General features: G+C 44.4%; 1 protein-coding gene across 1 annotated transcript; it reads left to right on the plus strand.

Annotated features, from left to right (window-relative positions):
• The first annotated feature begins 264 nt into the window (after nucleotides 1-264).
• LOC119173438 (thiopurine S-methyltransferase) lies at nucleotides 265-24,593 on the plus strand. The gene is made up of 8 exons (XM_037424261.2): nucleotides 265-510; nucleotides 5,413-5,505; nucleotides 7,830-7,959; nucleotides 11,861-11,913; nucleotides 16,277-16,351; nucleotides 16,809-16,900; nucleotides 18,176-18,220; nucleotides 24,379-24,593. Exons 1-8 carry the CDS (start codon nucleotides 419-421, stop codon nucleotides 24,492-24,494), a joined length of 696 nt encoding a protein of 231 aa, XP_037280158.2. The 5' UTR covers nucleotides 265-418; the 3' UTR covers nucleotides 24,495-24,593.
• The last annotated feature ends 1,016 nt before the right edge of the window (nucleotides 24,594-25,609 follow it).

Consider the following 25,609-nt stretch of genomic DNA (forward strand, 5'->3'; position numbering starts at 1 on the left):
CAGGAGGCCGCTTCCAGCGTGACGGGGAATTAGCGTGAGCGCAGTCACCAACTCTTCATTATCAATTGGACGTGTCATTATCATTTGTATAATTTCCTCATCTGTAGATATCATCATCAGTGTGTGCCAGCTCGAGCTCGCCTCGAATAAAGCTCTTCCTCATAATATCTGTGTGTGGCATCGTATCCGCTGACGCAGCTGAAGTAAAGCGCAGGTGCAAAGTGACATCGCAGGTGCAAGAGTAACTATCCAACTATTCTATGGCGTTGATTCATGACATGCAGTCCTGCAAAGCTTGAATCACAAGCGTGCTGGCACACTTGCGAACGTGAACGGAGCCTCGGTAAGTGCTATTTTTTTTCTTTAGCTCACCCGCCGCTTTATATGCGTATATTAGGTCATCGTACCAACGAGTCCAATGGAAGGTGCAACTTCGAGAGAAACTAAAGAATTTTGGAGCCATCTCTGGAAACAGGGACACACCGTGTGGCAGCAGCCCGGAGTGCACAAGTGAGTGATTTTAATACTCGTCATTATATCAACTGCAGATTGACATAATGGTAAAGATTTAAATTGGGGCAGACGTTCAGCGCCGGATGGAAGCGTACAGATGGAAAATTTTTCAACACTAACCAGCCCTTTTGACGTTTTGTTGGCATAGCTGCTTCAAACGATATGGACCTGGCCTTGCGAAAATGAAAAGAAAGTGGCAGTGCCGATCAATTATATGCGAAGCAAGAGTGAGGAAGGTTGAAATGACACTTTGCAATCAGCACAACGCTACGAGGCGGACGCAAATTCGGCCATACATGAATTCCATTGCATGATTATGTTTTCGCCTGGCAGTTGTATTCGTCGTCCATTCACGACGCGGAATACCAACTTTGTAAATGTGAGGCTAGCGGAACGACCGCGAGCGCAGTATGAGCGTAGCATCTAATTCATGTTTTCCATGACACGCATGTTATGATTATCATGCTTGGACATCTCATTTACCTTCGTCATCTTTTCGCATCTCGTAATATCAAGTTTGGTGTACGCGAGCTAGCGCAACGGCTGCTAGCGCAAGATGAGCGCGGCATGTAGTCATGTTCCCACAAGACACGCATATCAGTACTGTCATGTTTGCGCCTGTCACATACCTTCGCAATCCGATCACGTCCCGTAATACCAAATTTGCTCTAAGTGAAGCTAGCCAAACGACTGGGAGCGCACCATGAGCGTGACGTGTAGTCATGACTTCAATGACATTGATGTAGTCGGGGGTCTGCCCAGAGGATCGGAGAAAGCCAGAGTCTCGAGGAGATGTCAATGAGAGGAGCCGGGAGCTGTTAACAGAATACTTAATTACAATATTTACAGGTAGCGTGTTACATGATGATGGTAGCATCATGGAAGCTCTCGACGGAAGCATAATAATAGCATCCGGGAGCTTGTGAGAGCTTGTCAGGAGCGCCTCGGCGCTCACATTTTATGTCCTGTCCTTCCCAGGATTCTCTGCAGGAAAACAATGGAGGCCAGAACAGTCCAATGAAAATTGCCATATTCACCTTCGCCCTCGAAAGGGGAAGATGAAACGCCACCTCCTTCCTAACCCCCGAAAGGGGAAAGAGGCACGCCCAGTTCAGCCCGTGGCGAGAAGAAAACACTGCCCACCGCGCCGGACACAGCGCAGCACGAAGACGTTGAGTCTTACGTGGAAGTCAATTCCGCAATTTGTTGCAGTGATGGCTGTGCGGCGCCAGGCAGACCACAAATTGTGGAAACAGCGGCATCAAGGCGGCACGGAGAACATGTGAAATGTATCCGCAGACGATTGTCAGACACTGGGCCCTCTGGCCAGGGCACCTTGACGACAAAGCAAGCCGCCTCGACGGCCAACAACTCTTCCTAATCCGTCAGTCGGTCAGGCGTGTTCAACGGGTTTTACGAGGGGCGCCGCCGACCTGGCATAACTAGAAGAACTCTGTCGTCGCCGCTCTTGATGCATCCCTGGGAGCACCGACTCGGAAGGAATCAGGGTAGGCTCAGCCACAATGTCTCATGTGTCAAAGCGGCATCAAGCCAGGCAGGCCGATCATAACATCATGCATTTCCTCTTTTACACGTTAGGGTCTGTCACTTATGTTCGCCATGCAGTGATGTCATAACAAACCAGTTTTGCACTATGTCATGTGAACTAAAGCACCGCAAGGGCAGCAAGCTCATGACATAAATCATGACAATCATGACATACATGTCATGATTTTCATATTATGACTGGTCACCTATGCTCGTCATACAGTCATGTTATGCCACTGCCACACAAGTACAGATACTAACCCAGCTCTCAACCCTACTGAAGTACAGATAGGTCAGGAGAGCTGAAAATCGTAGGGGGCTACTTGTATGTATGTATGTATGTATGTATGTATGTATGTATGTATGTATGTATGTATGTATGTATGTATGTATGTATGTATGTATGTATGTATGTATGTATGTATGTATGTATGTATGTATGTATGTATGTATGTATGTACGAACGGACGGACGGACGGACGAATGAATGGATGGATGGATGGATGGATGGATGGATGGATGGATGGATGGATGGATGGATGGATGGATGGATGGATGGATGGATGGATTCGGTAAGAAATGCTTGCATTTAAAAGTAAAAGAAGCACCATGCCGCCTGAGCTGTGTAGGCACGAGATACCGGCGCTTATGTGACGAGAGTTAACAAGAGATGACGTCAAGCACAGCAATACACACATAACAGGTGGCGCTGAAGTTGCAGTAACGACCTCCTGACGACTGTGGGACAGTGCAATGTGCGGATAGCATTCGTAAAGGAGTAATTTACCTTTAGTAACAGCTGCTCTTGGAATGTGACTTTGTCGAGCCATTTCTGCAGTAACAAAACATCGTTTCGCGATCGCAACAGTACCATGCATTTTCATGAACGCCCGATTGCGGGGAGACGCATGAGGGTAAATTTTACGGCGGCGTGTGATGTTAGTAGTGTGCACTCACTTGGCAGGATTTGTACTCTTTAATCACTTGGGGCGTTCGCAACGTTTATTGTGGTACAACACGACCGCAAAACTGTTTGCGCTAGCACTGCTTACTAGAATATAGCAGGTTTTGATTCATAAGTTGTCATACCATGGCAAAAGTTATAAGAAGAAATAATAAACTGAGAAATATTCTTTGCAGCTGTTTAAGCATATTTTGCAAAAAAAAACGATATGGACAGACTGTACAGGTTTTATCCCTATGCACCATACTAGGTATGGCATAACTTCAAATTGATAAGATCCCCTTGCACAACGGATGTTCTACCCGCGGGTAAAAACACACACATAGAGCGAGGGCAGGTCGAGGGTAGGGGGGGGGGGACGCTGTGTCACTTGAGCAGCAAGTATGGATTGTGACTATTAGTGTGTGGCCTTGAGCGCTATCTCAGCAAACATCCCCGAAAGAGTCGTATGCCCTTGATGTGATAACTGATTGCACAAACCCGCTTCCATTTGTGGAGTGGCCGTATGACGTTACACTTTATAGCGGTTTACAGAGAACTTCAAACTGAGCTCTACCAGGTGAAATATTTTACAGCATGCAAAATTCACGAACAAAACATGTAAGAACTTAGAAACACAGATCATGTCATACATAGCACAGCAATATGTGATATAATAAGGTAACGAGTGGAATAGGGTGTGCAGAAGAAAAAGAACGAAGGAAAGTACAGAGGCGAGTGGAGGAGATATGCTAAATGGTAGTTGGAAACATTTGAAGGCAGTCAAGCAGAGAGAAGGTTCCTTCAGGAGCTTACTTTATTGGTGCGCAGATGCTCCTTGCGCTTCACGATCCGGGCTAGGTCTTGAACCTGGACTGCTGCATTGGCCCGGCGCACATAAATTACCTCACGGATCAGCTGTGTCGGCGCTGTTCTTGGAAAGTTGCTCACTGTTTGTGCATTCATACGAGTCATGCCCCGCCCCCAAGTCGAAGTTGTTAGCTGAGCTTTCCTTCTACGTTGAGCTCCCCACGCGCTGGTTAGCCCGTCACGCGAACTTTGTTCACATCCCTCCTTTGCCTGTCGCTATACTTGACGGATTTTCTTGGCTAAGAGGCAATGGAAAGGGTGGGGCTGAACTACTTCTTTCCCGACGCTATATAAAGACTTCTCTCTCACATTATTTTCTCTCCCACTCCGCATCACTTTGCAGTGCTGTTGTGGCGACTGCCACTGAGAAAGGCAGCTCAGCGCTGCACTGTTCTTTATTTCTTTTTTGTTTTTCTCTCTTTCAATGCTACTACGTTGAAACTGCCGCACCCTGGCCTGAGGGTGACGTAGAGAGCGACGTAACTGTTGAAGTAGCCAATAGAGGCTTTTATCGTTTGTCGTGGCGAACGGCTTTTTTTTTCATCTAGACTTATACAGCTTTCGGTGTAAAAAATAGGGTCATTCTCTAAACAAAACGATTTCTTCATTTTTCTGTTCATGAAGAAGTTTTTCTTCCTAATACGCCATCTCTAATACTTAAAATGTCAGAAATTCTATTACAGTAAAAATGAAAAAGTTTAACCCTATACACTGTAATCCATTCTTCACGCATAGTGTGGTTTGAAAAACCACAACATTCTTTCTTCAGGTGATAATTCGCAAAAAAACTGGGTGTTGAAGGTTATTGTGCTTCTAGGAATAGCATTTTATTTTACGGATGTCAGGGTTAATGATTTGCGTAAAACACCCCTATTTACGCCAGTCGTGTTATGGATTGTCGGGACACCTGAGGCCCATACGGCAAAAGGCCAGGTAATCACTGAATTGGCTAATTGCAAAACGCTTTCATGACCGGTCGAGTTTCGACGTACCGAACTGCTCTTTAAATGCTACCTCTTCGCTCAGCAGCAACGCAGACGGATTCTTTGAATATGTCTTGTTTACCTGTGTAGACTACAAGTATTTCCAAGGGCACTGACAGCTAGGGCGAAACATCATGGCTATATATACCAGGTGTAGCAGATTTTTTTTTTGTATGGCTGGGTAGCCAACAAACTGTCTATGTCGTGTATTACTTGCTCTGTCTATAGGTATAGTTGTGCATATATGTGTGGATGTCGTCTATCTTTCGATAAACCGCGTATAGACTCTCTGACTGAAATGCTTTTTTTTATTTCACAGTAATAAGAACGTTCAGATGACTACGAGCCCTTGAAATAAGGTCGCTTTAGCTCGTAAACAGGAGTTTTTTTTCTCTTGACTTTTTATTTTTGTAACAAAATTTTCTCTCTAGTATTCCAAATGTAGCATGCTGATTCACACGCCTTAATTTCGCCTCAGATAAACATAGCTTAGATGTTTAATAATCATTAAAAATTTTCGAGATGTTGCTAAAATAATGTGTTATCTATTTTCAGACTATTGATTAACAACAAAGAAACTCTCCTCAGGGGAAGAACAGGAGCTCGTGTGTTCTTACCACTTTGCGGAAAAGCACATGAACTGAGGTGGTGGGTATACTATGACGCAATCTTCAATTCTGCCAATACTGATGCGCCTTGTGTAGTTAATTTCTCTCTGAAAATCGCTGACCCCTCCGTAATTGAAAGAATACGCAAGCATGAATGGCGTCCTGTTAAAGACGGTTGGCACGATGTTAAGCCAGCCCTATTGTCTCACACGCCTGCAGAGGCAGAAGCCCCCAAACTACACCACACTACACTTTGCACTTGTCCATGAGCATGTCACTGTTTGCTGTCTCTGCACAAACTCTTTGGGCAAGTGAAAAGTTTTGACGTATGGTGCACTCTAACTATTCTCTCACGGGCATTAAGGGAAGTGCTCTCTCTAAAACTGACTTTGTTATAATGCTTTTTAGCAAAGCAGTGTCAATCACTGGCGTAACTTATTGCTTGCCTTGCAGAAAGCCTGGTTTCAGATTCTCACTCAGGGCTTGCACTTGTCATTACTCATTTTTGACCATCTAAAATTTTTGTTCACATATAACACTAATTTTTGCTCGCAACCAACGACGCCGACACTAAAAATTCTTCAAGATATCCCTTTGATGTTATCGAGTTGAAAGAACACTGGCCTGTGGCTGTTGTTTAAGCAAGCAAATTCATTGTGCCGAATCTGCTTTTGGAACGTCGCCATCGTAATTGGTCAATACGTTTTCGGCGCACGAGAAGGTAAACGCGAATGACGCTAAACAAGAGTAGATTGTATTTTGCTAGTGCCACTGACAACTTTGGAAATAAGGTACTGTAAAAAAGCATAAAGGCCAAAGAATGCACTTAAACTTTTGGCCTGATTGCCAGGATGCGTCGTAGATGATATTGGGTAACTTCGTCAAAATTCTCGTATGTTCTCGTTGAAAACCTTGGTTGTCTCGTTTGAAGTGCCCGGATAACGGCGCTCGTATTCGACACAAACTCACTTGAGGGTCATCTACCGTGGAAACTAAAAGGATGTCATGCTTATGAATTCCACTGCCTTGGCACACCAGATGGGACTGGTTTGAAAACCGGCTAGCATCTAGGGGAGAAATTTGTGCAAATACGATACGAACACTCGAGAAACAAAGCGACAGATCCAACAGGCCGTGCGCTGCCCTTCATATGTTCAAGTGTATACCTCCCGACATGGTGCAGTGTTCTCTTGCTTCCTTAGATATCTTTTTCTTGTTTACGCTATAATATATTCTTCACATTGTAACAGGCCATGGGCTAGTCCTTACTGTTTTGGCGGAAAGCAGCTAAAATATTCTACTGCTGTGGAGTTTCACATCATGTATTGTAATTATTTTTTATGTCTACTGAACATTTCGTAAAAATTCAACATTTCTGCAAGTTATGATAAAACAATTCTTTATGAAAGGCTTCACGATTCATAGTCTGCGCAACTAGCCATGTGGGCTTACCGCGATCCAAGGTTGATTGATTTGTGGGGTTTAACGTCCCAAAACCACCATTTGATTATGAGAGACGCCGTAGTGGAGGGCTCCGGAAATTTTGACCACCTGGGGTTCTTTAACGTGCATCCAAATCTGAGTACATGGGCCTACAACATTTCCGCCTCCATCGCGCGATCCAAGGTTAGAGGCACAAAGACAATGACAGAAAAGGAGAAAGAGAGAGACATACAGGGGTCATTTGGCCACCGATGAAATGCGACTGCGCATCTAAGCAGTATAACAACACTGTCTATGCACCTTTTTTTACGGAGACGAGGATTTTCTCCTTTCTGGCCTGTGGCACGAGGGTGCAAATGCTGATTTCACAGCCTCGGCAGTCCATTTTTGGGGGGCTCACGCGCACTAACAACAGCCCAGAGAGGAATATGGCGGCGCCCAGAGAGCCGTCATTGAAAAGGTCTATACAAATATCTCCCCTTGTTGTTCATCGTCGTTTTCGCGCCTTATAACTTGGTTCCAACATTCATATAAGCAAGTACAGGTGAATTAAGAAGTCATTCAATCCTGTTAAAGGAGGATACGCTGACTTTATTTGTGTTGTTTGCCAATCCTGGTTGACTTCGCTGCTTTTGTTTCATTTTATTATCTCTCTCTTTCTCTAACATTGTTCATGATTTATGTCAGGTGGTATCTCTGAGAGTCATTTCAAGTAATAAATGCACCTAAGGTTTATTGAAGATTTCAGACGAATAGGTTTACTTAACCAGCTACACAATGGTGTATACACAATGGAACAGATGAAGAATGCAATTAAAGCGTTGTTCCAGTTTGAAAAGCGGGTTTTGGGCCTCTCAACGTCTCCTACATACTCAAGTTTTACATTCTTGCTTTTTAGTAATCTTACTTTTTTCTCCTCAGGTTTTATGACATGGGGCACAATGTAATCGGTGTTGAATTTGTGGAGGAATGCGTGCGGAGCTACTTCAATGACGGTGGCCTTCAAATTGAGGAGGCTACTTGTCCCATCATCAAGTGCAAGATATTCAGGGTATGCAAAGCCTCCCACAAAAATACTCAATAAAACTGACTGATAGGATGTTCGATACGGTACATCTTATAGTTTTGCGACAAAAAAAACCCCCTATGATGGTAAAGAGGACATGAGGACACATCAACTGTAAATAGCGCCTTGTCGTCATGCTTTCTTTTCAATCCTCGCGTTTTTTATACTCAGGTGTGGGATACTTATTAAGTTTCATTCCAAAAATTATGTAACTGAAAGGTGGACCTGTTCCGCGAGAAAATGAAGCGAGTCCTATGGTGCCTTAAAAGCTTTTTTTAATACTTTCGATTCGAAGTTCATTTTGATTAAAAAAAACAAGTATGTGAATACCACGTAATGTTTCCTTCAACAGTGTTTTGCATCCCCTCCGCGGTGGTCTAGTGGCTAAGATACTTGGCTGCTGACCCGCAAGTCGTGAGATCGAATGCCAGCTGCGGCAGCTGCATTTCCCATGGAGGCTGAAATTCTGTAGGCCCGTGTGCTCAGAATTGGGTGCACGTTAAAGAACCTCATGCAGGTGGTCGAAATTTCTGGAACCCTCCACTACGGCGTCTCTCATAATCATATGGTGGTTTTGGGACGTTAAACCATCAACCAATCAATCAACAATGTTTTACTGTAGAACTAGGACTGTAGTCTGGGCTCCACTGCTGACATTTGTCTTGTGTACAGTAGCAATATAAAAAGAGATTACAACTCCAACACGCCCTTCTATAGCAAGGAAAGGAAACTGTGACATTCTTTCGAAAATGTCCTAAGAGACAAGTTATGTGTCGATAACACTAGTATTGCTTTCATGTCTGACACTGGCGTGGTAGAAAAAATAAAAAAGAACAGATACTCAAGAACAAGTTGAAATAAGACCGCACATATTTGCGACAGACATAACTCTTCAGGTCGCCATTTATCACTTTATTCCACACGTTCACCCTTCCCACCTATTGCCCTTGGCGCAATTCAGTCGTCTTCTTCCTCCACTGCTTCAGCTTGCTTCACTTACTCCACCTTTGTTTTCGTCTCTCCTGGAATGATATTTGAAATTATTAGCTATAGACGCCGATTCACCGGTGCCATTAGGGCCTGTATACTCGATGGTCTTTAAGTGTTCCTGTTGGTTTGCTGTCTTGAAAACAGAGAATGGGCCTCTGTGATTCGCACCCGAGTATGGCCTTTTTTTTTTTTTTTTACAAGTACGAAGTCTCCCACTTTTTTCTTAGGTCTGTTGTATACTGTTTTTTTTTTGTCAAAATACTACGTCATCCTCCTCTCCTGGTACTTCGCACTCTCTAGTTTTTCTTTCCTTCGTCAGGCGAACCATCGCCTGGCGTCCTAAAGTCTTGTCAGCTGGCAAAAATGTTGGTTTTCTCGTAACAGCAAACAGCGCGGTGCATCCTAGAGCTGTCGTATAGGGCCGTTTATGAGCTACTGCAGCTTCAAGACAGTGTATCCATCCACCTGAGAAGTCAGGATACATAGTTCAGTACTTTTTGATGTCTCGAATAGCTCGATACACTAGCCCATTAGCTGCTGGTTGATACGGTGCAGTAAACCTGAGCGTAACTCCTCGACACTTTGCCCGTTCATTCAAAGGGTGACTGCAGAAGGCTAATCCAGCAATATCGTCAGCAATACTGTCACATTGTAAAACATCTTGCGGTTTAGAAAAGAGATTACAATGTTGGCGTCCTCCTTTCCCGCTTTTATTGCCACCATTCCAGCACAGTCATCAACGCACGACACAAAGGCTCAGATTCCTTCACACTCAGATTTTTTCGAAGTTCAGCGAAGTCCATGTGGATCACCTCAAATGGTGTAGTAGAGTTGTTTGGTAACACATTTTGTTGGGTTGGCTGTTTAAACTTTACCTTGGTGATCTGGCATTCATGACACGATTGCACATACTTTTTCGTGTCTTATTTTATGGCGGGCCATGTGAACCGTTTGGTAAGCTTCATCTAGGTTCGCGAGAAACCATCGTGATCCCCCCGAATGATGACTCATGTCGTATAGGTCGAGAATTTCCGGAATTATTGCAGGAGGCACTGCGATTCTACCCATTTCTTTGAGTTGTAAAGATTCAGTACCTTTCCAAAGTTTTTCTATATTTATGGTTTTCCATTATACGTCTAAAAGTATGACCCCCAATCTGGACATTGCATCGGCATCTTTCATTGAAGCTCCTGGGCGATGGTTGCCTTCAAAGTTGAACAGTGGTAGCTCGCTTACCCACCGTGGGACTTTTTCCTTTGGCTTTGCCATTTTCAAACGGTGGGTAATTACCTCATGGTCATTGAAGCTCCTGGGCGATGGTTGCCTTCAAAGTTGAACAGTGGTAGCTCGCTTACCCACCGTGGGACTTTTTCCTTTGGCTTTGCCATTTTCAAACGGTGGGTAATTACCTCATGGTCAGTGTACAACTTAAATCTGTCTACATGTGAGCGGAAGTGTCGAACAATCTTTAGAACGGCCAGACATTATTTCTCCGTTCTTGTATAGTTCACTTCCACTTTGTTAAAAGTATGAGTGTCGTACCTAATTACGCGGAGTAGGCGATCACATGGTTGAATTTCGTCTCGCTGGTAAAGTATTGCTGCCGTTTTGTAGTGGAACGCATATGTGCTGAGCTCGAATGGTAGATCAAAGTCTTGTAGGGTAAGGAATATATCTGATGATGTAACTCGTATCAGATCTTTGTAGGCTGTTTCACAGTCACCTACCGAGCGAAATAATACATATTGTTTCACAGGTCTCATTAGGAATCCAGTTTTAAGAGCATAAGTTTATATAAATGCTTTAGAATGGTCAGCTAGTCTTAAAAATATGTGGGTAGTGCACATCGAAGGGCTTCACGAGTTTCGCTATGCGCACCACCAATTTCTCTTAGGGTCTTTTGTAGTGACATCATGGACTCTGTCCAATAAAGTAATCTTGATCCTAAGCAATTCGCTCTTCTTAAAGTTGACCTTCAGGGTCAGCATCTGTCGAAGCTTTGAGAACGGAAACCAGATGTTGATGGAGGGCTTCACATTTAGAATTAACGATGATATCCGCCACGTATACATTACAAAAGTATCCAATGAAGGGATGTAGAACCGTATTATTCATTTTCTGGAACCGGCTAGGCAGGTTCTTTCATCCGAACGGGAGCCAGTTGTACTCGTAAGAGTCGAATTTTGTTTTAAAAGCGCTGTGCTGGTTTGTATCCTCTTGAAGAGGTACTTGGCAGAAGCCCTTACATATTTCGACCCTATAAAAGGAGAAAAATCCACTTGTCTTGGCTATCATTTGATTTATTCTGGGCATAGGAAAGGAAATAAGATGCGTCTGGCTGTTAATGGCTCTGTAGTTCGTAAAAAGCCGATGGCTCTCATCTTCCTTACGCACTATGGTTATCGGCAATGCATATGGCGTACGAACGGTGGGATAATAGGAGCCTCTAGCATACTCCCAAGCTCTTCCTTCAGGCACGCTTTCTTTTCCTTAACAAGGAGGCATGGCTTTTTCCGCATAACTAGTGTGACATGCAGCTCTTGTTTATATGTTGTGTTTTATTTTTCCGCCAAATGGTTTGCTGTTTTGTTGCGCCAAAAAAGGTATCTGTTTCCCAGTATTGTAGCACGGCAGTTATGCGGGTAACTTAGCTGCAGCAAGGGCTTGTATGTCTCAACACGTGTGCTTGGCTTTATTTGTGTGACGCCCGTCCTCGAGCATGAAACTATGACTAGTCCATAGCGACGCTGTTATGTTTTAATAAAGTGAAAGCAGCGCCATTGTGAATTTCCCTAACTGTGGTGTATTCATTGAAGCTTGACTTGACGCAACGGCGTTGTGGCCTACCACAAGGCAATTTTGTAAGATTTCTTCTATTTACTTCTTGTGTATATAGACTCCAGACCACCGACTTCAAGTGTTTATCTGCAACATTTTCGACTTTAAAAGGTAAATGACGACTTCACCTTCGTCAAGAGCCTTATTTTGATTCTAAGGCTTTGATGTCGTATGTATCTCACTATGAAAGTACAAAGAACCAGCACACAAACAAAAATATCGCTTCTAATGTTGACTCTCCTCGTTTTTTTAATGACTATGTAAAGATCATTTTGTGGACAACTTAGAGAAGTAGCTCTTTTAGTTAGGTATAGGCCTATGAAAGTATGCATATGTTCCCAATAAGAATGACAATGAAAGTATAAATTGAGAACAATGAACTCTCTTTTGTGACCTATTGTGAAATGATGTAATAACAACAGTTGTTCAGATTTTACGTCCTGAGGAAACACTATGATAATTAGGGATACCACAGCTGAGTGCTTTCAAAATTTCGAAATCTACACTCTAAGAAGTGAAAGAGGAAGAGGAATATCTAGGTTGCTCCTATAGAGGAGTAACTAACCTGCGTACCCCTATCTCCGAATTGGAAGGAACTGCGAAGTTGCTCCTGAAGGGAGCAACACTTTGCGCAAAAGAAAAATTTTATCTTCATTGGCTCGATCATTTTTCGAAGTACGTGCCGGCATTTGATTCGATGTACAATTGATGTGCGAGCACCACATTCAGAAATTTATTTCAGATCATTTCCAGCGAACAGACGGGATTTGAACTCACGACCACTAAGACCACTAAGTTAGCATGAGCGTACACTGACCACTACACCACACCACGCTACGACACCGTCTTCCAGTAAACAAGCTTGTGTAGGCATCGATGGGACTTTTGCACGAACATTCATGCGGTTACTCCAAAAAAGGGTGCTTTACTCAACAAGGAGGAAAGTGCCTCTCCTTACCGCGCCGCGTGCAACATTTTGCACACGTTTCGTCTTTTGGAAGAGCAAATAGCCCTTTTCGGGGTAACTGCGCAGTTCCTCCGGAAAACGTTTCTGAGTGTGCACTGAGGTACACGGTCGTCGTAATCTCCTGCATCGAAATGTGATCTCCGTGTTCGAAATTTATTCCTGTGCAAATTCGAAAAAAATGAGTGTGTGTAATCGGCGAAATGAAGTTAGATAACGTGCATGTGACTCTTGTTGATTAGACATAGCGTCATATCTTCTGCACGATGCTATAGTCATTTCGGCTTTCGTTTTAATACAGCATCAAATCAATTCGGAGACCTTTATATTGTATTTAGCGTGAAGTGTTTACCATGAGGTGTTATCGTGATAGTAAACAGTCATCTTGCAGGAAGTCGTAAGTAGACGTAAACTTGATTATAACAAGGTGAAATGTGCATTGAAGCAGACTTAGTTTTGCCACCATTGCCTAATTGAGCCTATATATTTGTACCCTTTTTTTGCCATGTAAGTATACAGCTAATGTGTGGCCAAATATTGAGCGTGTATCTAAAACATTCAAATTAAATACGTTTGCAACCTACCCTGTGTTAACATTTAAGTTATATACCTCCAAACTTCTAGCTATCCTCTTATTGCTTGCGCTACGTAACGCCAGTAGTGATTGCACAGCAGTGGGTAAATTGTTTTCTGTTGTAAGCTGTCTTGACGTCACTGAATAACGAAAAGCCAGATGCATTGCCTATACATCGATTATAAGAAAACCTTAAGAAATACATCAATGCCGGCGCAAAGTAAAACGTTATTGCACACCAGCGCAGAACCGGACTCTGCAATATATCTGAGGGTTCTGCAGCGAAAGCTCCGTGCGGAAAAGGCAAATAAAATTTATGGTTCTTCAGACCACACGTTTACACTCTTTTAAGTGCACGTCTGTTAAGAAGGATATCCTGTCGTCTGAACAGACCACTACTTTCCACAGAGAATAAGAGCGCTGAATGAAATCTTACAATAGGCAATATTTAGCACAAAGTGACACAAAGGCGAGAATGGAGGACACAACACGGGGGCTAACTTTAACCCCCTTACTTGTCCTGACACATAGGCAACAATGGAGGACACAAGACGTGGGCCAACTTCTACTCTATAATTAGTCCTCTATTCTTATTCTTGTGCCACTTTGCGCTAAATATTGCCTAATGCTTTAACAAGTCCGAGTTTCTCCCCTTGAGTAGTTCAAATATCGAAGGCCATTCGAGATTAAAGGCCGAAACAATAACTCACTTATTCCTAGTAAGTAAAGTAGAACGTTTGTGGGATTGCTGCTCAACCTGAAGCAAATAATTGAATTTCCTGGCCATACTTTCAGGCTCCACCTTGTGCGCCAAATTCCATGTTGAATCTGTAAAACAACTCCTCGAGTGCCCATTTTACTGCGACAGTGAAACTTACGGCCAGCCCCGCCGTGGAGGTCGCTTGCACTAGCACGGTGCCTGCTCCTCGGAGCATGTCCTGGCACAAAACTGATGAAAGTAGTGCAGCACGCAACAATAACAACAACCGATTGTATGTCTATCTTCTTTTGTCTATGTGACATGCATGTGGTGTACGTAAAAAATAGTTCCCACATTCTGCCTTGACACTAGCTGCTCCTCGCCATCTCTGTCCTTGCAGTCTCAATTATGTTGGTCCATGGGACTCTGAACACCAACTTACAAGAACACAATTTGAAGGTACACAAAAAGTGACGGTTTCCTTGCTTAACGTCGGGCACAGTGTAGCTGTACTTTCATGTTCAACCAAACTGCTATCTTGAAAAAAAAACGTGAACGATCATACAAAAGTTTTCATTACGTCATCGATGACATTACTGGAAGAGACATTCGGTCAGCAAGCCCTTGGATGCCTTGAAGTCAAAAGAACTGGCCTGTATTGACTACGTAGCGAACCACCGTACACAGCTTCGACATGCTTTTTACTACTTTTTATTGTGCATTTGGATATTCTATTACGTTCGACAAGATTTTTTTTTTCATTTGTTGACGCAAGCCCGGCCGCGGTGGTCTAGTGGCTAAGGTAGCCACTAGTGGCTACCTTAGCCACTAGTGGCTAACCCTAGTGGCTAACCCTAGTGGTGGTCTAGTGGCTAACCCGCGCCCTGCTGACCCGCAGGGCACGGGTTCGAATCCCGGCTGCGGCGGCTGCATTTCCGATGGAGGCGGAAATGTTGTAGGCCCGTGTACTCAGATTTGGGTGCACTTTAAAGAACCCCAGGTGGTCTAAATTTCCGGAGCCCTCCACTACGGCGTCTCTCATAATCATGTAGTGGTTTTGGGATGTTAAACCCCACATATCAATCATTTGTTGACGCAACTACTTACACTTACTCACGAGAAGTAGTGGGCTGACATACCTACATGTTCGTTTTTTGAAAAATACTCACTTGGAAGTCAGCACTTGTCTTCTCCTTGTCGGAGGTCCACTCTATGCTGCTTGTTGAAGACGAATTACCGAATATCCCAATCTGAAGCCAAAAACAAAAAGATAAACGTGTTTGAGCGTGCTAGAACCCTTGAACCTGCCATTCCGTGACAACTCGCCTCGAAAATCACTCTGTTAAAGATTATTTGACCCAAAACCCACAATAGGCGTAAAAAAAAAAATCTCAGTTTCAACGGAAGACTGAAAGAGGTCATGCGACAGCAACAAATTGGAATGTGATACATTAACAACGCTGGCAAAGAGCACTAGAAGTCCGATCTCGTAATTCAAAAAAAACGCAATTATTTCTGGGAATATCAGCGTACATAACGCAAAAATAAAGAAAGAAAGAAAGGTAAAAAGGAAGGAAGAAAGAAAGAAAAAAGAAAGAAAGAGAGAGACAAAGAAAGGAAGAAAGAAAGAAAAAAAGAAAAGAAAGAAAGAATAAAAGAAAGAAAGAAGGAAAGAAAAAAGGAAGAAAGAAGGAGAGAAAGAAAGAAATAACAGGAAATTTACGCAAAAAGCTTCTTCCCAAGCCGCGATTTCATGCCGCCAATGCACGATCCAAATGTGAGCATTGTAACTTCCCGGCTATTCATGTTCACTAGCATATAAGTGCATAGTCTTGTATGGTGTAGTATAGCGGGAGGGCGAGAAAATGAGCTGAATGTGAAAAGTAGAAGCGTGAGTAGAGGATGAGCAGGAAAGGAGGAGGAGTGATGAGACCAAAATAAGGCTCGTATGGCGTAGTATACCAAAGGGGTTTTTAATGAAACTGGGCGAGAGGAGCAGGAAAATAATGAGGGTAGGTTGTGAAACATAGCATAGTCACATGTAGTATGGTATAGTAAGGTTCAGCAAGAGGTGGCAAAGGGAAGTGAAGGTGAGGATGAGGCGAACGCAATGAGCTCCGCCGTTTCTCTGGATTGGCTGCTTTCGTGAGTGGTTGCCCCAATTTTTGTTTGTTTTTTATTGAGAGGTGCGATGCGAATCTTTCGCTAACCATGTGCATTCACTTTCTTACCACAGGGAGTGTGCTGGAATAATGGATATTGTTTGGGATAGGTCTGGGTTTACAGCCATGAGAGTTGAAGACCGCGGCAGGTAAGCAAAAGTATACAGGTTTTTCTGGCAGATCAATAAGCACCAAGACCAGGGCTAAGCTAGCATGATAGAAACAATCTCTTCACGAGCCAAAACCTATATCTGAACAGGAAGCTTATAAAGAAGTAATTAAAACACTGAATACGCAACGAATATGTAATATTCACAGATAATTTATGTCATGGTCGACTAATTTATTTTGAGGGGGGGGGGGACATTTTGATGGCATGACGTACTCATAGAGAAGTATAAACACAGTCTATTCTACCGAGTAAACTTACTACGCGTCTTTCCTGATAAATTGAGGTACTAATATTTTACGCTTTCCAATTCTTTTTGTGTACTGTTTAGGTGGCCTAGTTTCATCATCAGATCGGTATATCCACCTCTGTGCTAAGTTCACTGTTGTATGTAATCCAGAATAAATGCAGTTAATAAATGCTACTTCTCTCATCAGGTATGCTGCAGTCATAAAGAATTTGCTAGCTCCAGGCTTTTCGTATGGAATGTGGACAGTGGTGTATGATTCCGAGACAGACGTCGACTCGTGTGAGTGGCTGTTCCCTAATGTATTTTCATGACTAAGTTACATCATTACACGTAAACACACATTACCTTATCATACAACATAAGTAAAAAGTACAAACAGGGTGATCTAAACGAGACGAACAAATAAACACATAGGACGAGAGCTGCCCTGTGTGTTTCTTTGTTCGGCTTGTCCCGTTTGCGCTGTTTGTACTTTTCACAAAGTTTGACCAAGTAGCACTCCTAAACCAACTGTCACACAACCTACTAGCAAAATAAACACACTTCTGGGATTCCATGAGTACATTGGTAATTATGTTGAAAGAGATTGTGACGTGAAGTGCGTTAGGCACTGTTTTGCCAGATAATAATTTAGCAAACAATTGGAAAAATAAAAAACATAATAAAACAACTTCTGGGCGTGCAACAAAATTTATTAAAATTATTAAGGACATACTTAAAAAATTAGCACTGCTGTAATTGAACAATTGGCCAAAAAAAGTGATGGTACCAGGCATTGCGTCAGATACATGATAGCTGTTGTAAAAGAAACAAGCTTTTGTGTTTTTATTTGATCAACCACAGTATATCATTTAATTTACTTGACGTTGTCAAAATTTTGGAAAAATACTCTTTAACCTTTGAATTAGGCTGATAGCCCTCAGACGGAATACGTGTAGGCTACTGTTAAGAAACAAATTCTAGGCAAAAGGTGAGGCTGACGTTCTGGAATTCACACTCAAGTTTCACAATTTCAGGCTGTTGGAATGGTCAACACTTCTGGAACTATGGCCTCAAATGAAGACACCTTGTTAGCTAGAATTGACGCATTTTGGGTCATACCAATAAAGTGTGCAGAATATACATTCCTTACAACATGTGCCACACCATTCGATTCACGAACTCAGTTTGGTTAGAACGGCCGCATACAATACAGAACACTCTCAGTCACGGATTTCACCGCGTGATTGAACAACTGGCTTTAGCCAGTAAAAACCAGTAACACTGAAAAAAATGAAGTATGTACGGAAAAGCAAGCATGCCAATGTTGGCTTGCTTAATTATTTGATGCCATAATATGCTCTCGTAAACGGTGACTCAGAAGACTTATATAAAGGCGAGAACTTCAAGAATAGAAGTAACAAAGTAAATCTGAACTATTTTTCTTTTTTTTTGTTTTCGTAATCTTCCTCTAAAATGATTATTTGCGAAGTTCAAATAATTCAACCCGTGCGGCACTGCCGATGCTACCTTCTGGTGCAAACTATCATAATACGACTTTTTTCTACATTGCAGGGGCACCCCGAAGCGCAGGAGAGTCCGCCATCCGAAAGCATTTCGGTAAGTTCTTCTAAGTAGATATGGAGGATTGAAGTGGCACACTTGCCTTGTGTACTTCCTTGTGGCAGACTTGCCTTGTGACTTGCCTTGTGGCAGATTTGCCTTGTGGCCGTTCTAACGTTGTACGACGTCATCATATCTTCCGCGAGCTTTGACGAGCATCTCCGGTGCCTCAAAGCTGTACTTCAAGCTGTCAGGGCGTCAGGACTTACTCTTAAGCCACATAAGTGCCGATTCACGTACGAAGAGCTCATGTTCCTGGGACGCGTGATTAGCAAGTTAGCAGTCCGTCCCGATCCGCGGAAAACAGCTGCCATCACCGACTTCCCGCCACCCACTGACAAGAAGGCAGGGCGCCTATTATAAGCGGTTCATGCCCGATTTGCCGATTTACTCACTAACCTTACCAGGAGCGACGTGGAGTTCAAGTGAGAAACGCCGCAGGAGGAAGCTTTTCAGCAACTAAAACAAAGCATGCAGATGCCTCTGTTACTTGCGCATTTCGATGAATTAGCCCAGACATAAATACACACTGACGCAAGCAGCGTAAGTCTCGGCGCCATTTTTGTGGACTGATGGACTGGAAAGGTTTATTGGTTACGCCAGCCAATCGCTATTCAAACCAGAAGCAAATTATTTCACAACAGGAAAGAAGCGCCTTGCCACCATCTGGGCTATGTCGAAATTTCGCCCCTACCTCTACGGCAGGCGCTTCAAAGTTGGGAGCGACCACCACGCCTTGTGTTGGCTAGCCACCTTGAAGGACCCTTGAGGTCACCTCGCACGATGGAGCCTGAGACTTCAAGAATATGACATTAACGTCGTTTACAAGTCCAGCGAAAAACAATCCGACGCCGTCTGTCTCTCTTGTGCGCCTGTCGACCAACCACCGCCCGAAGACTCGGATGACGACTACTACTAGGGAACGATAACTGCCGACGACTTCTCTGAACGACTGCGAGCCGACCCGAAACTTAGGGGCCTAATAGAATACCTCGAGGGCAGGACCGCCGCTGTTCTGAAGGTACGCAAGCACGCACTTGCGTCGTTCTTGCTGCGAAACGGCCTTCTCCAAACAAAGAACGTCTTCGAGCCCAGTACCACTTAGAGCCCAGTGCCTTCTTATGGTACCTTCAGCTCTGTGACCCGGCCTCCTTCAGACCCTGCATGACCATCCGACGGCAGGAAACCTCGGTGTTTCCTGCATGGTCGCGAGGATACAAGAAAAGTACTCCTGGCCACGTCTTACAAGCAACGACACTCGTTACGTGAGGACATGCCGGGAATGCATGCCAGCGACGCAAGATACTGCCGGTAAGGACAAAGGGACTTCTGCAGCCCATTGAACCACCTCGCCGACTGTTCCAGCAGATCAGTATGGACTTACTGGCCGTTCCCGACGTCCACTGTCGCACACAAGTTTATCGTCGTAGCTACCGACTACCATACTCACTACGCCGAGACAAAAGCCCTGCCCAAAGGCACTGCATCCAAGGTAGCTAAGTTCTTCGTCAAAAACATCGTCCAACGTCATGGCGCCCCGGAGGTCCTGATCAGCAACAGAGGAGTGACATTCACTGCTGAACTAACGCAGGCGATCTTTGCGCACAGCCGCCGTCACAATCTCCGGCGAAGCTTCGTCGAATACCAGCCTGGTGACCACGTTTTGGTATGGACGCCAATACACCGACGTGAACTGGGTGAGCTTGCTCACCCAGTTCACGTCGGGTGAGCAAGCTCACCCGACGGGAGCTTGCTTTCTGTAGTGTACAAGCTATTTACAAAGGTAATTGCTAACAGAGTAAAGAAAACATTAGAATTCAATCAACCAAAGGAACAAGCAGGATTTTGAACAGGCTACTCAACAATTGACCACATTCATACTATCAATCAGGTAATAGAGAAATGCTCAGAGTATAATAACCAACCACTATACATAGCCTTCATAGATTACGAGAAGGCGTTTGATTCAATAGAAATATCAGCCGTCATGCAGACACTGCGGAATCAGGGCGTAGATGAAGTATTAATAAACATTCTGGAAGAAATCTACAGAGGATCAACTGTTACCATAGTGCTTCATAAAGAAAGCAACAGAATACCAATCAAGAAGGGTGTAAGGCAGGGGGACACAATCTCCCCAATGCTATTTACCGCGTGCTTACAGGAGGTTTTAAGAAGCCTAGAATGGGAACAGTTAGGGATAAGAGTTAATGGAGAATACCTCAGTAACCTGCGCTTCGACGTTGACATTGCATTGCTGAGTAACTCAGGGGACGAAGTGCAACCCATGATTACGGAGCTAGACAAGAAGAGCAGAAAAGTAGGTCTTAAGATTAATATGCTGAAAACGAAAGTAATGTACAACAACCTCGGAAGAAAACAGCGCTTCGAGATAGGTAATAGTGCACTTGAAGTTGTAAAATACTATGTCTACTTAGGACAGGTAATAACCGCGGAGCCGAAACACGAGATTGAAGTAACTATAGAAGAATAAGAATGGGGTGGAGCACATTTGGCAAGCACTCTCAAATCATCACAGGTAGATTGTCACTATCTCTCAAGAGGAAGGTGTATAACAGCTGTATCTTGCCGGTACTTAGCTACGGAGCAGAAACCTGGAGACTTACAAAGCGGGTTCAGCTTAAATAGAGGACGTCACAGCGAGCAATGGAAAGAAAAATGGTAGGTGTAACCTTAAGAGAGAAGAAGAGAGCAGAGTGGATTAGGGGACAAACGGGGGTTAAGAATATCATATTTGAAATAGGGAAGAGGAAATGGACATGGGCCGGGCATGTAGCGCGTAGACAGGATAACCGCTGGTCATTAAGGGTAACTAACTGGAATCCCAGAAAAGGGAAGCGGGTTAGGGGGAGACAGAAGGTTAGGTGGGCAGACGAGATTAAGAAGTTTGCGGGTATAAACTGGCAGCAGCAAGCACAGGACCGGGTTAACTGGCGGAACATGGGAGAGGCCTTTGTCCTGCAGTGGACGTAGCCAGGCTGATGATGATGGTGATGATGATGAACTGGGTGAAAAACTTCTGCGATGGTACGTCGGACAGTACAGGGTATTTCGACTAGACGCACTCGACTACGAGGTTGTGCCCGACGGGATCACCAACTCTCAAGGGCGCCACGCTCGACTTCAGGTAGAGTCGAGGTTGTGTCCGACGGGATCGCCAACTCTCAAGGGCGCCACGCTCTACCTGAAGTCGTGCATGTCGTCCACCTCAAGCCATTTCATGCGCGAACCTAAGGACTGTATTTTGTTGTTACTGTGCTGTATTGCTTTCATGTACTTATCGTTTATTTTCTTTATTGTTGTACTTTCACTCTTTGTTAAAACATCGGGACGATGTCTTTTTTTGAGGGGGGCAATGCCACATTCCTTCCTCAAGTTTTTGTTACCTCCCTCTGTCAGTGTCAGTAGTTCTTAGCGCCAACCGTGCCTGCAGTGTTTAAGCAGCATCGGGACTTCGGTAGATCATTTTCTTAAGATTACGCCCACTTCGTAAACATTATAGATTAATCTTGAACCTACGTCGCCGCTAGAGATAACGATAGAACATTCGACGGCAAGTGTATAATTGCCGACGCACTTCGCCTCTTGCCCCACCATGGTGGTCTAGTGGTTAAGGTACTCGGCTGCTGACCCGCAGGTCACGGGATCGAATCCCGGCTGTAGCGGCTACATTTCCGATGGAGGCAGAAATGTTGTAGGCCCATGTACTCAGATTTGGATGCACGTTAAAGAACCCCAGGTGGTAGAAATTTCCGGAGCCCCTCCACTACGGCGTCTCTCATAATCACATGGTGGTTTTGGGACGTTAAACCCCACAAATCAATTATTCACTTCGCCTCTTGTCAATTGATTGCCGGCCGATGCGCTGTTCGCAGCTATGAGTGCCCGTGTGTTGCTGTATTCTGACCTTCAGTTTGTTGGCCACACATTCGGTCGAATAAAGAGTTTCATCTGATCATCGAGTCTGCTGCCTTCAGCCACGTCACGACCTCTTGACAATATACATATCTGTAGCGGGTACTTCACTTGCTCGTAGAAAAAAAGGAGAAATGCTATAGTGGGTGCTTCCCCACGTAACGAAAACTATGATTTAGGGAGTATGATAGTATATCTGACTGAATAACTTCATTTGGTCCTGAGGAGGCGATGACCCCGCAAGGGGGCCGCCCCGTCTGCGGGCCACGCCCATGACGGGACCGGGAGGTTTAACTCGACGGCCATGTTATGAGCCCTCTGGACGGCCCGAAGTTGGTCGTCCTCGTGGGGACTTGTGAGGAGAGCATTCCAGTTTTTTTTTTTTTCTGTGATTGGAGACCCGTCGTCCGCGCGCAACTCGGGGCATTGCCACAACACATGTTGTAAGTTGCATTGCCAGATGCCGCATCGGGGGCACCCCTGCCTTAGGTCGCTCATGAATCTAGCATAAACTGCCGGTGAGGATATTCTCCTGTTTGTAGGAGACGGAAGGATAGTGCTTGTGGTAGTTTGAGTTGAGGGTGCGGTAATGAAAACTCTCGCCGTTCGAGACGATAGTGCTGACAGATTTCATTATAGGTTTGCAGTTGGTTCCGGTGCCATTTTCGCCCTTAGGCTGTCAGCCAACCTCTGTCCTGAGACAGTGAGTAAGGTCGCGTGCCTTGGAGTGGGCAAGCTTGTTGGCGTTTGGGACGAAGGGGTGCGCGTCGGAGTCAATATGGCCCGAGCACCAAATTAAAGGCTTGGTGTCAGTCCACGTGATGCACAAGAGAGCGCGGGTTGCTTCTTTACAGACCGAGCCCACACGGAAGGCTTGGGCCGCGGCTCGGGAATCAGTGTAAACTGTAGTGCGGGTTGTGTTCGCCATTGTTAAAGCAATTGCTACCTGTTCTGCGCGGTCAGGGTCCGAGTGTAGGAGCGTAAAGGCTGTGAGCAGTTCTCCTTGTAGCGAGGTTGCAGCTGCTACATAGTGCTTATAGTTCGGGTATTTTGCCACGTCTACAAATGCGAACGAGTCGGGCATAGCAGCCGCAGTCTTCAGTAGCACGGTGGCGCGTGCTCTACGACGACCCTGGCTGTAGTCCGGGTGCATGTTACAAGGAAGTAGAGAAGTACTCGAATGTGGTCCCTGATCGAGTGGGGCAGGGTGCATTCTCGTTGTGTACAAAACAGGGACACGAGTTTCAAGTGAGCTATAAGCTGTCTTCCTGCCTCTGTGGAAGATAGTCTGGCTAGTTGAGCAATATTTTGAGCTTCGCCGATTTCGCTTAATGTGTTATGAACGCCCAAGGCCATGCGCTTTTTAGTATTGGTATCGACGGGCAGTCCTAGTACTTGTTTGATGCCTTTACGAATGATGAGATTTAATTTATTTTCATCGTCTTTGTTCCATGGGTGATCTATAGCCACATAGATGATATGGCTCATGAGAAATGTGTGAAAGAGACGCCGTAAGTTTTCCTCAGAGAGTCCGCCTCTTTTATCAGCAACGCTTCTGATTAGGTGTGTAATGGATTCTGCTTTGGCCGCTATGCGATTTATGCTGAGATTATTTCTCCCATCCTCCGGCAGCATTTTGCCCAAAGTTCTCATTTAGATGACTTGTGGTATGTGCGTACCATCCGCAGTGTGTACGTTAATGGGTATGGGAGTGAGCCACTTAGGAACCCGTCTGGGTCTGCAAAGAAGTAATTCGGATTTAGCTTTGACTGTCCTGGGTGTTTACGCAGGCCTGGCATTGCTTCCTTGTTTTTTTTTAATTCGAATATGCCTTGTAGAAAAAAATAACATTGGGAGCAATACAGTGTACATCCATGTAGAATTTGTGTATTCCTGCTTCTTTTGCAGCTATAGGAAAAGTTCCTGTTTGCTATTCTGAAACTTTCAAAGTTGACTGCTGCCTCCCAACTGAGCAGTTTGTTTAAAACATTGTGCCCGTAAACCAAATAAAAGTGGCATGTTTACAAGTGTGGTTTTCCGGCTCGTTGGCTTGGGCTGGAGCCGTAGTTCTTCACAACTTCGTTACTATTGAGATTCCCGATTCAGCTATATCCCACCCATCCAGTCGCCAGTACGGTGCTCACGAGAAAAAGCAATCTTGACACGCAGAAATTCCCGAGCATGCTTTGAAAATTAACCCTCTTTCGCACTTTTCACAGGTGACGTTGCCGCCAGGATTACGCTCGCGGATTTTTATGTCAAAGAGCAGGCGTTCGCCGATGGTGGTGGACCGTTCACTTTCTGTTTCTGGCACATGACCCCTCATCAGAAGTGAAGCCGCGTCATTTCTGCACCCGTCATGGTGTCATTTCAACATCAGCGGACTACTTCAAAAGCAGGCATAGTGAACACAAATAAATTTGGCAATATTGGGGCAACGCACTTTTCTATACTATATACCGCAAGATATGTTTTGTTGAGAATGTATCAGTGAACGAACAACGCCGTGGGCAGATTTCAGCGACATGCGTGGGCTACAGACTTAACAACGTGATACAATTATATACGAGGTTGTAGAATACGATTCAGCTAATCATTACCCACTTTCCATATAAGGAGTGTACTACCACTGCCACTTTTTATAGTTCATATTAATTGACTGTGGCTTGCACGTACCAGCTGAGCCCCTGGCTTTGGTTAAGTACGAGTGGTCGTTTAACATCACATGACAAAAGTGGTTGGTGACTAGTCGCTGTCACGAGTGTGGGGCATTGCTAGGAATCGCGAAGAACTTTTACTGAAATGCAGGTGGTGGTGCGCCTCACCTATTTACGTCTTGATGGCCTCACAAAAAATTATAATGTAAAGTGCGCAGACCAGAAGGTCATATCAAATGGAATACTTTCTTATATGTTAACAGCCTCGTCAGTTCAGGTTAATGGGTCCGTCTAGAAAAACATTGTTACTGTCGGGATATCACAAAGAGTCTATTGACACGTGTTGCTGCATATATGTGTTGCCGGAAGTGCATTTTAATGAAAGTCAAGTTATGCATTATTACACCCCCGAAAAAAATTACGCCCCTATAGACACGTCAAATAGGTTTCAATATTGCAAGAAGAGCTCTGTGTTTGTCTGATGTAGCTATAAGGACCTGCAAATTAGCTCCGATAGTATGACGAGCCTTAAAACCAAGTAAGGCAGAAACTTTTGCGAACAAACTGGACGTCTACAATGGAAGATACATGAGAGGAAACCACCATAAGTCGGAACAATTGTGCTCTTGGCGTCGTTTGCATCAGTTACATGCTACGCTATAGTTCATTGCTTCAGCTTATTAGGAGAGCATGGACCAGAGAAAAATGAGCGCTTTGCACTCTGCAGGGAAGTGGTTCATCATAGGCAGAAGGTACCGTATCTCAAGAAGTTTACGCTGTGTGTAGGTGCGCT

This window comes from Rhipicephalus microplus, chromosome 5, assembly GCF_043290135.1.
Source record: "Rhipicephalus microplus isolate Deutch F79 chromosome 5, USDA_Rmic, whole genome shotgun sequence".
NCBI classification, from domain to species: Eukaryota; Metazoa; Arthropoda; class Arachnida; order Ixodida; family Ixodidae; genus Rhipicephalus; species Rhipicephalus microplus.

Excerpts from the sequence above, each read along its gene's own strand:
- LOC119173438 (XM_037424261.2), top strand. The coding sequence starts at position 419 with ATGGAAGGTGCAACTTCGAGAGAAACTAAAGAATTTTGGAGCCATCTC. Across the intron at positions 511-5,412 it reads CAGCAGCCCGGAGTGCACAA|ACTATTGATTAACAACAAAG; the intron begins GTGAGTGATTTT and ends ATCTATTTTCAG. Across the intron at positions 5,506-7,829 it reads AAAGCACATGAACTGAGGTG|GTTTTATGACATGGGGCACA; the intron begins GTGGGTATACTA and ends TTTTCTCCTCAG.